At 31.5% G+C, this 13955-nt stretch overlaps 1 protein-coding gene across 1 annotated transcript in view; it reads right to left on the bottom strand.

Annotated features, from left to right (window-relative positions):
* Window positions 1-13229, bottom strand: part of LOC136270013 (multiple epidermal growth factor-like domains protein 6) — a 42326-nt gene extending 29097 nt beyond the window's left edge. The window contains exons 1-7 of the mRNA XM_066066196.1: window positions 13155-13229; window positions 10927-10993; window positions 8374-8601; window positions 6451-6702; window positions 6166-6303; window positions 5772-5909; window positions 3547-3687 (exon numbers count right to left, since the gene is read on the bottom strand). Coding sequence (XP_065922268.1) covers window positions 3547-3687; window positions 5772-5909; window positions 6166-6303; window positions 6451-6702; window positions 8374-8601; window positions 10927-10993; window positions 13155-13229 — 1039 coding nt within the window. The remainder of the gene's footprint in view (window positions 1-3546; window positions 3688-5771; window positions 5910-6165; window positions 6304-6450; window positions 6703-8373; window positions 8602-10926; window positions 10994-13154) is intronic.
* Between the last annotated feature and the right edge of the window lie 726 nt (window positions 13230-13955).

The raw sequence follows: 13955 nt of genomic DNA, 5'->3' as shown, positions 1-13955 counted from the left end.
AATAAAAGTTGTGCAGAATATCAAGGGCTTTCATTTAACACCAATAAAAAAGTGCTGGCCCCTTAAATTAAGGGCCAATAGCCTCTAAAAGTTTTTGCTTAATAACTCAAAAACGGTTAGGATTTTGATATGGCTGTCGCTGGAAAAGTTGCTTGTTGGGATCTCATAAAGGTCCTAACAATGTTATTTTGTAAGTGATTTGTGTAGTATGAGTGTAAAAGGCTTTACATGTTGACATGTACCTGTTTTCATTTGACAAGTTAACGAAAGTCTTTGTGCGTACAACTGGCATAAAGTTGCCGCAGAAAGTATGCTGGTTTATACAGGAGGCATTAATTCATAAGAATTTTTGTTGTTGTTGGAGTATAAGCTTTTCCTTTAGGAGTTAAAGTCATTGTTGTTAAGTTCTTATAGTGCACAATCATTAAAAACGGCAATTGGAAAACAAAACATTCTTTTTCTTTTCTAGTAAACCACAAAATTTGGAATTAAAAAACTCTGTGCATTACATTTTAGTTATTAACTCCATGCATTTAAAATCTACCTTGAATCAGAGCTGCATGTGTGTGTGTACCATTACGTAAGCTCTCCCTTGCCCGCGGCCGAGAAAATCGGTTACCATGCTCTCGGCTGGACTACCTAGCGGTCAGCGGTTATCTAATACACGAGAGTTGCGTCTCTCATATATGAGTTTATTTAGCCGCGAACTCAAGAATTGTTTTAGTTTTGATTACACAAAATCTTTTGTGGATTAAACGAGTGGATGTCAAGTAAGAAATAGTTCATTTAATTAATAAAAGCAATGTCATTCTCTAAAGCAATAATAGACAGAGATCAATTGTGGGGTTTAAGTTTAAAATATATAACTTCTATTTGATAGAGTAAGGTCATTATACTGCAAACTTTTCAAATCTTTCTTGGTTCTGAGCTGTGCGTTTCTGTGCGTTGTACCTTTACGTAATCTATTCTTCGTCCACGGCCGAGGAGATCAGCCACGGCTGCATTACCTAGCGGTAAGCGGTTATTTAATACACAAGATTCGCACACCGCGACTTACACTTACATGCATATGAACGTGTTTGAGTTAATATAGCCGTATATACAAGAACTGTTTTAATTTTATGTTATAAAAGTTTGTCCTACTTGTATATATATTTAATTAAATATTTGAGTGTAAATGAATATTAATGAACGATATTACTCCAAATCGGAAAAATCGTTAGACATAAACTAATGGTTCGTTTGTTCAGGTAATTAAAGTACTTTAAAAACTGTACAATTAATGTTTTAAATCAACACCCCCCCCCCCCTTCAAATATTAAACCTTTAAATGATGATCATCCCTCGCACATGGCTGAGGAGATCCGGCGCGAGTGGATAAGTGATCCGCCGTCGGTTTGTATTCTTCTACATGTACCTTATGACGCGTTTATGTTTCATATTTTGCACGGACACAACTATATTTTATTATGTTTTCAACTATTATATTGGTTTAAGACGAAAATATAAATTGATTTTACTTGTACAGTTGATTAAGCATTGATTTATACGATAGCGTACAAGGTAGTTTAAACATGAAATCAAATTATAATCAAAGTTCCATGTTTGCGGTAGGGGCTAGCACGATAAAGGAATGCCCTGAATTGAGGCATTCCATTATTATTTTAAAAAATATTCACATGAGTTTAAACAACTTTAGATTAGATTCTATCGGTCACATATTAATCACTTCTGTAGTTTCATTGTGGAAGCGAACTCATTGCTGCCTCCCCCCCCCCCCCCTTTCCTCCCGCCCCGCTGACAGGTGCTCGCGCTGGATTTTTTTTTTTAATTGGAGAAAAGATAATAAGATGTGTCGAAAATCATTTTTGGTGGATTCTTCTTATGTGTAACATTTTGTTTCACTTTCCCACCCCTTTGTTTATTCGGCCAGTCTGTGTTAATTCAATTGCCGCATGCGACCGAGAATCTTGTGTCGCTTCAGCGCACACAGCTCAGAACATTTATAGCCCCAGGTCATCAATTGTTATGTAATTGAGTAACAGTTGGAAGGGTGATTTTACTACATAAAATAATAAAATCATAATATAATCTATTTGAATTGAGTACCATGCGTATAGATTCCAATAATGATAATTTTTTTTTTATTTCCTCTCTATGTTTACATTTAATTTTGTTCAAATAATTAATAAATTTTCTATCATTTAAATTGTGTGCTTCATCAAATACTGATTCCGATTACCTTGAAGTCATTAATTTTCCATTGGCTTTTGACAAAAGAGAGACGCCTGACCATCCAATGAAAACAAATACACAGAGTTTGATTGACAGGTTCAGCCAGGTGCAGGTCTCACCCGATGTCCGAGGTTATGTGTGCTGTTTGTACACAGCCGAATGGTCTCAGTAAGAGTTATCAGTAGGAGTTATCGATGTAAATAAATAATAAAAGTACATGCCTATCAAAACATGATCGTGCAAGTTAAAGTTGATTTAGGTTTGTTCAAATAGAAATCATGTTTCACTAACTGTATTTAATATTTTTTTATGTATAGCGAATTTTAATATTGTTTCAGTACTGAAACATCGCATGAAAACGTTAAATATACATGTACTCTGTAACTAGTCGTCTTTTAATACATATACCTTTCTTTTGTTTGTTAAAATTCGTTCAATTTTGTTAAAGTAATGTAAAACACGGGCGCCATTTTGAAACAATTAACTTGTCAGAGAGTTCCGAATGAAATCTGATGAACATTTCACACGGTTCTCGCACGCTTTGCCCGAAACGCTAAACGGTTTACATGAAACTCTAAAAGATTTACACGAAACGTTTCTCGCACGTAGGCCGCACGCTTTTTTGGTGTAGTAGTACGTTTTAGGGTCTGTAAATTTTGTCAGCACGCAATTCTAAACTTGCACATAGTCTTCAAAAAATTTAGAAATATTTTAATATAGAAGTTATCTTTGAGAAAAGTTTACGTGTTTTGTAGGCGGGTTTAGTTTAAAAAAGAAATACACTTCCTGACATGAATCACGAGTACATACTGTTTATAACAATGCTTGCTACCCTTTGAAAATTTAACTCGCCATAAAACATCTCATTTTTTAAAGAATGTTTGAAACGATTACATAAACTCTGCTCGACAAATAGTTTTCCTAAAATATTTTCTTCCTTTCTTTTTTCAAAACACGTTTTATATACAGGCTTTCAATCACAACACGTTTTTATAACAAAAGCAGAACTGAAAGAATAGTCATTATAATCGTTTGACACCATATAACATATATTTTCAACTCGCAGCAACAACGGAAGACCTACTCGGGGCTTTGCCACGAGCTCTGCTCTAGTTAGATTAACAAATCGCTTTTAAATTTTCTGATATTGAAATTGAAATCCTGCATTTTATAAAAAAAAATGAAATTTTCTTGGCGTGCAAGTTAACCTTAATTGGCCTTATGATTTGATAAAACATCGACTCTGATTAGTTATTTTAAATTACTTCAACGCATTATATACAATATCATGATGTGGAACAAACTTTTTACTTTGAACACATGTTTTTCCTGTCCAGCCTGGTTTACACCCTTCATCACACGTCCCATTAATCCTGTCACACTGATTCTCTAAGTTACAGTTCACGCTGCATGTCTGACTGCAGTCTCTACCGTAATGACCTTGCTGACATTCTACAATTTTTTGTGTTTATCATTCGATATCAATCATTTCATAAAGATATATATTTCGAGCTCAGTGTACGAAGGTTGTTAAAAAAGTTAGTGGACAAGTTCGATTTTAAGCGGATAATTCGCATGATACCAGCAGAATACTTCAGTTAAAATACTAAAAAGATAAAATGACATACAAAAACACACATTTTTTACGTTACCTTAAAAACACATTGATTAAAAAAAGACGAAAAACTAAAATTTACGTTGATCACATGTGTTTCCTATCCATCCTAGTTTACATCCTTCGTTAAAATGGCCAGTAAACCTGTCGCATATACTGCTATAGAGACAGTTAACGCTGCATATGCCTGTGCAATTTTTTCCATAGTTTCCAATCTTACACTCTGCGATGTTTTTGGGTTTTTTTTTAAAAACATAATTTTCAATAGTAATGCAAAGACTATCACGGTAACTGACGTTTGATCAAACAGATCGAGGGTCACACTAGTTAAACTTTCAATTGACATTTTTTTTTTATTGAAAACAATTAAAATGTTACGTTTATATCGTTATAGTAATAATTTGGAAGCAATTAAAATCAATGACCCCCCTCCCACACCCCCTCCCCCCACAACTATCTAACCAGATTTTATTACTTTTTAATGAGGTACTAAACTGCAAGTAACACATCCGTATAAGATATAAAACACGTTGAAAGTTTACCTAATTTCAAAATCGTTTTGATTTATAACAATACTTTTAATAAAATAATTCTTAACCAATGAAACATATGCAAAATATAACCTAAAACAGTAAAAGAAATGATATAACGAAAATCAACAAAAGAGGCTGTTCTTGTCGCATTTTCATCACTCATCACAATGTCCCGTTGACGGGTCACATTGTCTGGCAACGTAGCAGTTTACACTACATTGGCGACTACAATATATCCCATAAAAGCCCGGCTGGCATTCTAAAAAAGCATCATAATATAATTAAGAATTGTTTTTCTCTAAAGTGATTAATACACGTTTCGTGAAAGGCTACTAATAATAGAAATCGGTTAAATTTTTGCATGTTTCATTGCATTATTCTATAAGAATTTCACAGATATTTAAATAGACCTTTTGAGCAAAGAGACAGTTTATACTGCATACGCCTCTACAATCTCTACCGTAAACACCCTGTTGACATACTGAAATATTTCTATGAAACATAAAAATCAAATTAAAGAATATTTCTTTTCTTTCATTTATTTTGGCAATTTTTATCAAAAGATAGGGAATATCAAGAAAATAAACACATAGTAACTATTCACTTATAGTTATCAGACTAGGATTTTTCATGATTTTGTTAAAACATTTTCCTGGGCAAAATCAGGCCAAAATTCCCCACGATCATCAAGTGGTAAAAAGGGCACTGCTGCACAGATTTATGTCAAAAGGACATTTTTACATGTTTGAACCTAACTGTCAGTATTGAATTGATCTGAATTCATTTTGGTATATGTCTGACTTCCTGGACAGTATTAAATGTTCCTAGAACCTTTTTTGTACCAAATGATCGTTGGAAACACCCCAACGCAAAATAAATTGTTCTTATCTAATCAGATAAGCATTAGTTTCGTCGTCAGGCCCAACATCGACACCCCAATATTTTAGTATTGAATTTTTCTAGAACGGTTTTATTTGGCCTATTCAACACACTTTTGACAAATGTTGGTGCAACTATTTACTTTTTTAGTGCAAAATTTCGGTAAAAAAAACCCCGCCCGCATAGGAAATTGGTCTAACATAAACAGCGCATGTCCTAGTTTAAAGGTAGGGCGTCTTATTTTTACTCCACATTTTCAGCACATTTTCAGCACTTTTTTTTTGTTAATGATTAATTGATTGAATTTTGTTTATAATTCAACAATTTGTTTCTAAGGATTTCACACAGTATAAACAAAAACTTCCTGTATAAATTTGTGAATACATGTACATGTACGTTAGACGTATCTGGAAAAAAAACCCTGGCATATTGAGTACAATGGATTTACAATTATGTATATTCTATATCTTCATGCATTTAGCTAAACTGGAATCAAAAAGTGTTACCACCTTGATTACACGAGTTTCCTGTCCATCCTGAGTAACACCCTCTGTCACAATGACCTGTTGCTTTGTTACAGCTTGTCAAGTAACAGTTAACATTGCAACTGTCTGCACAACCAATACCATAGTAGCCTGGCTGACATTCTACAATTATTCATTAATTGTAATGGGTGATTAAAAAAATGTTTTTATCTATTTCTACTTTTTGAAAACTAATCAATACACACAAATGTGATTACTCGATAACGATCAACAAATGCCTGATAGAAAACTGTTGCATAACGTCTTAACAAAGGATCTTTATTAGATATATAAACAATTGCTATATAATATTCCGATATACATGTAAGACCAGACTACATAGTTTTTAATATTTGTAGAATGCGTTACAATATTTCACCTTGATCACAAGTTGATCCCTGGTATCCTGGGAGACAACCAAGGCAGTGACCTGTTATGATGTGACACCGCCTATCCTGACAGTTAATGGGACACTGTTGGTTACAATGTTCACCATAGAAGCCTTCCCTGCTACAACCTAACCATTAAATTTACCAACAATTTGAGGAAAATGTTTCTCTTTTGGGAATTCCCACATTATTTCCACCTTTGAACTCGTTCTACATTTATTATAGTATTTGAAATAACATATTGTTACAAATCTTGGTGATCATTGTAAACTCACCATAAACTTCCAGCTCACATAATTCGTAGTAAGCGAATTCCGAATAATAACTAGGATAAACATAACCCCTTATACGTTCGTTATAGTATATAACATAACGTCCGTGAACAGGGCAGTTGATTCGTTGGTCCTCTGATGGTGTTCCGTTTACTCTCTGCATCTCATGGAAACAGCTATACCCGTGTTCTTTTACAGTTGTATTAGACACGTAAAGAAAGAATCCTGCCATACGGGCTGTATACACAGTTGGTTCTGCAAAAAAAAAAATCCATAATCGACTCTGTAAAAATAAAGCTGTATTCATTTCCCTAAAACGTTTCAATATTTTGGTCTTTGAATCAGATGCTATAGCAATCATTTTATTTCTTGCATTCACTGACAAAGTTTTGAAAAATATTTTTGAATATAAAAACATTTCCAAATACACATTGCCCAACTATTAGGACAAATTTCTCATGTCAAAATGATGTATGTCAAATGTGTTCCAGCAGTTGTCAGTAACATAAAACTGTCGTTGCTATTGAGATATGTATACTTAAGGGAAAAAATAAAAAATTCATAGTTATTTCTTTTTTTATTTTTAAACGTCATAACAACGGCCGTTCATTTTACTAATACGCAGCTACAACGTGAAAGTTGAAAACGTTTTCAATCATTCCAATCCATTGATTGATAGATACATGTATAAATAGTTCTCTAAACTATATCCAAGTATGTAAAGATTTTAGTTATCTTTAGCCGTGTTAAGGTAGGAACAAATTATAAATTTAATATATTGTAAAAACATTTTTCATTCATGTATACTTGTTCAATAAAAAAAAATGTTTTCATAAAATAGGAGAAAATGTTTATTCAGAAGTACATTCATTGTTCAGCAAAATGTTTTTACAATTCATTAATGTATTTTTTTTAAATTTAGAATTTGTTAGCAACTGCTGCAACCATTTACATTATTATCTTTAAAATACTCAGTAGCTTAAAATTACCAATCGGAATATTTTTTTTCATTTTGCATTTTTTTAACAGAGCATATAATATTATGAAATATGAAGAACATTGCTGACTTTGCGGATTTAGATCATTACATCATTACATACAATTGATCTTCAACTCGTTGTTTTGATCATAATTTTTATCAACAGTAGACAAAATGTATATTATGATAAAAAAAAAATGTTATTAATGTGTACATGTATGAAGAGTGGTGTTTATTTGTTTTATACATGTACAAAACGACAATTCAAAAAGGTTGTGTTGTTTTCTTATTTATGACAAATAATATACATTCACATTATTACGACACGTATCCTATATTTAACAACAATATTATACAATTATTGCTGTTTTGAGGTTAATACGATGATTTTGCTACCCAAGAAATACTATATTTAGCGAGAAGGAGGCGTGGTGAATATTGTAATTCGAGGGTAGTCAAATCATCGTATTGATCGAAAAAACAGCAATACTTATTTTATTATATGATTTAGCGACAAATTGATACAGACATATAACATGTTATCAAGCAAAGAATTTAGTTTGAAGCCATAGCCTACAAACTGAAAGGATATATTTTTTTAAACGATCTATTTTTAGTAAAATGTAGAGAAAATCAAATGTTATATTGACCTCCTATGTCACGTACAGGGGAATATAATGTTCTGTGGTTTATTTTCGATATAGTTGGATATGGCCCAATCAGAGAACTAGGAATTAATCATTCATATAAACATATGTATTAATACTATTATTTAACATGTGATAATAAAAAAGATCAGTAAAATGATACATCATAACATTTTTAATACTTGGTCGATTATCCGTCCTGCATTGTCTCGCTTATTTATATTTTGTTACGTTTAGGTTTTATATATACTGCATGCGCTGTTATTATATTTTTTGACCAGATACATTGTTTTTTCATACTTGGTTTATTATCAGTCATATAGTAGATGTTGATATGACTAATGCTGACCACACTCCCCAGGTCGACTCTCCACTCAGCTGTTTCCTTGTTGTTTTCTGATATTACACACTGGCCACCAGCTGCACTGCGGTCGGTGTACCGTCCGTCCACTGCATTCTCACCTCTCCAGTTCTCTCTGCCTCTCCAAGGATTAGTTTCAAACACATTCTTATGAAGTGCCATGTTTTCTTTAAAAGTAATATATCTGATAAGAAATATCATTAACAGGTACCCGCAACAACAAAAATTAATAATTCGGGTTTTTTTTTAAATCTTAACCTTTGCTTCATAACAATTCAAAAAAAAACCTCGTGCTTAAAAGTATTATACATGTAGAATACATGTAAAATATTTTATATAAAGATGGGATTGTGAATTAATCATAAAATATTACTCAAAAAATATAATAAAAAATGAAAAAAAAATGTAAAGTTGTTGCTAGTTGAATGATTGATAATTCCTGTTGAGTTATTGTCTGTAGAGCTATTAGAAATACAATTGTTGATAAATCTACGTTATTTACTAACAATGAAGAAAATCTAATTTACAATTATGTATGTGATTTGACATGTGTATCGTTATTTTCACTTTGTTATATTTTGAAACCAATATAATTGCAGCTTAACTGAAGTTCTCTTGTCTTAAAGAATGTATAAACTATTTTCATTCAGTTGTCATTAACAACTATAAAAAAACACCTAAAATACTTATTGATATTATATTATCCTCTTGAATGGACTATATTCATTGTATATGCGCGGGGGTGTTAAGGAAGCATATGGGCAATTTAGCGTCTTATTTTGACTGTTATATTCAAAATCGTGAAATTAAATAATTATTTTGAATAAGATCAAAAACTTAGTATTATCCTTTACAATAGATGTCAGTGCAATAAAATCGGGTAGTACATTACTGCCACATTGGTACATTATCACGTGACAACTATAAATAGCTTACGTATATTCCTTAACATAAAATGAGATAGAACAACACTACCCCGTGGTTTCCAAAATGAAATAAGCATACCAAGTGAAAGCAAAACATCTCAGTTTAATCAAAACCGCTGCTAGAATCCTATGTTTGTCCTTATTAAAAAGTTATTTATCCGGTTCTAGTAAAACCTTCCAAACTTTGATATAGTTTGCACGGAAAACGACAAATTGCATCAAAACAACACACAGTATGGGATTCTAGCAGCACTTTTCAATTTAAGCATTGATCAAATTAACGATACGTATAAAATTTCAAGTTCAATATATACGGGGTAGTGTTGTTCTAGTCGGATTTTCACATCGTAAACAACGACAGAGGAAAGCCTGGCCGAGAAAAAAAAGCAAATTTACATACCTTTTAGCGAATTATTGATAAAACTAACATCTCCCCCAGTATTCTTATGTACAATTCTCAATAAATCACACCACAATACTTTACTAGAGTTCTTAGATTAGTTATATTTTGAATATGTTTACAATGCTTTCCGATCAAATTCACACGACATACAACTTTCAGTCATGACGTCATCAATGTGTAAATCTACGTAACACAAACTAATTTCTGGAAAAAATTGTCTTCAGTATTTTTTATTTGTTTTTGATCTACGTTTCGTTGCTTAGATATTTGAATATGTACATAATAACTAAGATTTGTGATATCACGGAATTACATGCAACTCAGATTCCATATGCTTCCTTAACACCCCCGCGTGAGCTTATTACGACCCCGAAAATGAACATCATCAGTCTACGATGATTATTTGCATTCTTTGTACAGATATATGTGTGATGTTTTTAAATATTGTTTATTTTGATTCAACTGCCTACAATTTAAAAATATGACATCGTAAAGACAACCTTTTCCCTCCATTTTTAGCATAAAACAGTTTGTTTTCGAGCATTTTTTGTTTTAGAAAACATAGAGGGCAGACTTGAACAAACAAAATATATTAATCAGAGATGTATGTAGCCAAGACTAATAAGTGATAATTTTTGTTTTCCTAGTTCAAGCATGTGCTTTATATTTTCCCATTCATTAAAATATTTGTTGAATTATAGAAATATCGTCACTTTTGACGTCATATACTTCCAGTGAGTTCAAATATTTCAAATAAATAGGTAAAAATATATTTTACATGAAATCTTCTAAAAAATAACATTACATTATGTTTTACCCGAAACACTTGAAAAAATGACGAATCATGGAGGCCAAATTTACATGTAAGAAATGTTATTTAAAGTTACAATTCACCGTATCTCAAAAGATATTGATAGGCGTTTTTCAAAAAATGAGAACCTAATTCATCTTACTTAAAAAAACTCATATACAATATGCAAATATAAAAAAAAATCAAAACAAAACACACTTTTACAGTGTAGCTAAAATATATGCGAAATCCTTTGGTTAGTTATACATGTAGTGTTATATTTGGGACAAATAACATTATACTTTTATGCTTATACATACAGCTTTACTAAATAAAACAAATCAAGCGAGTTGTTCTTGCAATGACAACCTACCAAAAGCAAAGACATCACTTTTCAGGAAGAGTAAGATGGGTAAATACAGCATGACCAGCATATCGATCTAAAACAAACACAAAATGGGTACTTACAATTATAGTTACCTTTCATTTACATTGTACTACATATAAATTTCAATGAACTTATTTTAATACATATACCTTTTGTGACATTTTATACCTTCCATTATTTAAAAGAAATCAACATGCTTTTTCTGATTGTATTACCTTGTGATATGGGGGTAAATTTGTATGACTTTATATATTTTTTGAAATGATATCTCAAAGAAAAAAACCACGATGCCTTACAGGCAAACTAACATTAATGGTAAATAACAAGACAGTGTCGTTTTCCAAATTTCAAACGCTTATTTAGAAGTTGTTCGTCTACAAGGAATATTTTCTCCCATAACGTTTTCAAGGGATTTTTTCTTATATGTAATGATAAATTTATATCTTCTGAAACAAGGATATTGTCTCTGGAACTCTTAACTAATTCGAGGGAAGTGTTATATTAAGAAAATTGATTCATTTGAAGTGCATATTAATCCTTCAAAATGTATGATTTATCACTAATGACACAGTTCAAATAATAATTGGAAAGAGAGAGTTTAGATATAGCTCTGAAAGTAAACATTGATTTTTTTCTGAACTGTCAAAATGTATGCAAAAATCAACAAAGAGATGGAATGATAAAACACGCAACGAAAACATAAAATACATGAAACAGGTAAAAAATCATTGGGCTTGTTAAAATTTGAATATGTTCTGTTGCTGACCCATGGTTGTGCATAGACAGGTATGTTCCTTTATATTACAATAATTAGAAATAAAATATCAACTACGCATACATACTTTGTACTTCACTATTGACTGCATATCTTCCAATGTTATACTAACGAGTTCAATTAACATTAATAAAAACTTTTATCAATAGATAAATAATGCCTGTTTGGGAGGGTAACTGTTGAAATTGAAACCCCTCGAAAACCATTGTCAACCTCCGTTTCGCATCGGTTGACAATGACTTTGAAATTGACACCCCGAGAAAGCCATTGTCAACCGATGCGAAACGGAGGTTGACAATGGTTTTCGAGGGGTTTCAATTTCAACAGTTACCCTCCCAAACAGGCACTAATTATTTTATAATGCTGAATGTCCTGATTTTAAAGAAAATGCTACTGCTTTAATATAGAAAGGAAGTGAATTCTACAGCGAACCGTGTGCGCATAATTTACGTGCATGTAACAATTCGTTATGGTCCCCGTTGCCAAGTGTGTTGCTAACGCTGAGGGTAATAGAAGGGATTACCTACTGCGTCTAAACCAATCAGATTTCAGTATTTAACATGAAAGTATAATCAAAGCTTTTGTTTCCTTTATTGTTTTTTTTTTATTTGAATCTCGTCAAATATAATGAGAATCAGATAGTAACTGTGTTTGTTTTGATTGTTTGCAATAGTTTGTATATTTCATTAAGATTATACACTTTTGGAGATAATTTTGAAAGTTGTACCAAGGTATATCAATCTGGGGTTTTTTCATCATATTCAAATAGATGGAACAAACAAACAAACAAACACAAATGAATAAATAAATAAATAAATAAATAAATAAATAAATAAAGAAATAATTAAATAAAAACAAAGGCCATTATGAATTTTTTTTTTCCATTCTACGTAATCTGTATTTTTTAATCAGACTTGCTGCTTCCTGGTTGTTCACTTTTTTCAGCCTTACACATCTGTAGGCATACTAAGAGTTGTAACTATCAATTGGATTTAAATAATTAGATTAACTACATTGGCATTAAACTATTATTAACAGGCATAAGTCATTAACTGTTACTTTTTGAATTCAAATGTACTTTATATCCGCTGAATACGTTATACCTTAAGAATACGAATACCGCCCACTTGTTCATGTTTAATGATATAGGCGACATAGGTTTATTCTTTTTAAAATGAGTTTAAAAGAAATGCTTAAAAAAGGTTACATGTAAATTCGTTATGATAATACTCTAATCTGTCAGGCTGTTTTTACCTATATATGAGTTATGGCAGTGTTTTACTATACTTTTCCTTTCCCACTTATAATTTGTAAATTCTAAAATACAATCTATGTAGTATGAAACCGCCCAATCGTCAACGACTGTTATTTTTTTATAGATCTTTTAAAGGCCCATTACTACATAAAAGATGTATAAAACATATATGTACATCCTTACCTTTTTAACGTCTGCATGTATGTATAAAATGTTTAGTGCATCAATAATTCTCTTAACGAGACAGTTTACACTCATTTTAATATAACTTCCGTTTCCATGTAATCCAATGGGTTGGGTTTTCTAACTTAAGAATTCTTAAAAAATAACTTCCTTATTGATGTGATGCATCATTATAATGTTCGTTTTGAAATTTTACCATTTTTAAAAAAATATATTACTTTTTTTTATTATTTAGGTTTCACAAACTCCGTGCATTTACATGTAAAGTGGATCATTTGTCACCAGAACTCTTTCGGCCCCAAGTCAAAGCGTTCGGATACGTAAGGGGTCTGGATAACTTAAATAAGTCTACTGTTATTATAAATGATAGATTATATGTTTATACTGGGTGTTTTATACACATTTTTCCCTTTCATATTAAATAGCAATATATTAGTGCTGTCATCTGAAATACAACTGTTTGTGATCAACGAATTATGGTTTTTATTGTTATTCAGTCCAAAAAAATATCAATACTATAATAATAGCAAAATGGAGCTAAATTGATTGTGTTCTAGCGTGAAATAAATGTGCCTAACAAACTTTATATGGACAAGTCAATTTTCCATCGATGCACTTTCGATCAGTTGAAATACTTTCCTTATTGTTTTCTTCCTATACTTCCGATTTTCACTTAATCCAACAAGGTCTTCCTGAGACACTTCGTTTAAAATACTTTTATTTCGAATATATATACCACAAATCTATAAAACACTTTCCAAGTTTATGAAACACATTTTGTTTTCTTTTAAATAACCTATT

The sequence above is a fragment of the Magallana gigas genome, chromosome 1 (assembly GCF_963853765.1).
Source record: "Magallana gigas chromosome 1, xbMagGiga1.1, whole genome shotgun sequence".
In the NCBI taxonomy this organism is placed as follows: Eukaryota; Metazoa; Mollusca; class Bivalvia; order Ostreida; family Ostreidae; genus Magallana; species Magallana gigas.
The sequence above is the reverse complement of the archived record's forward strand: the minus strand, read 5'-3'. Positions and strand labels throughout refer to the sequence as shown.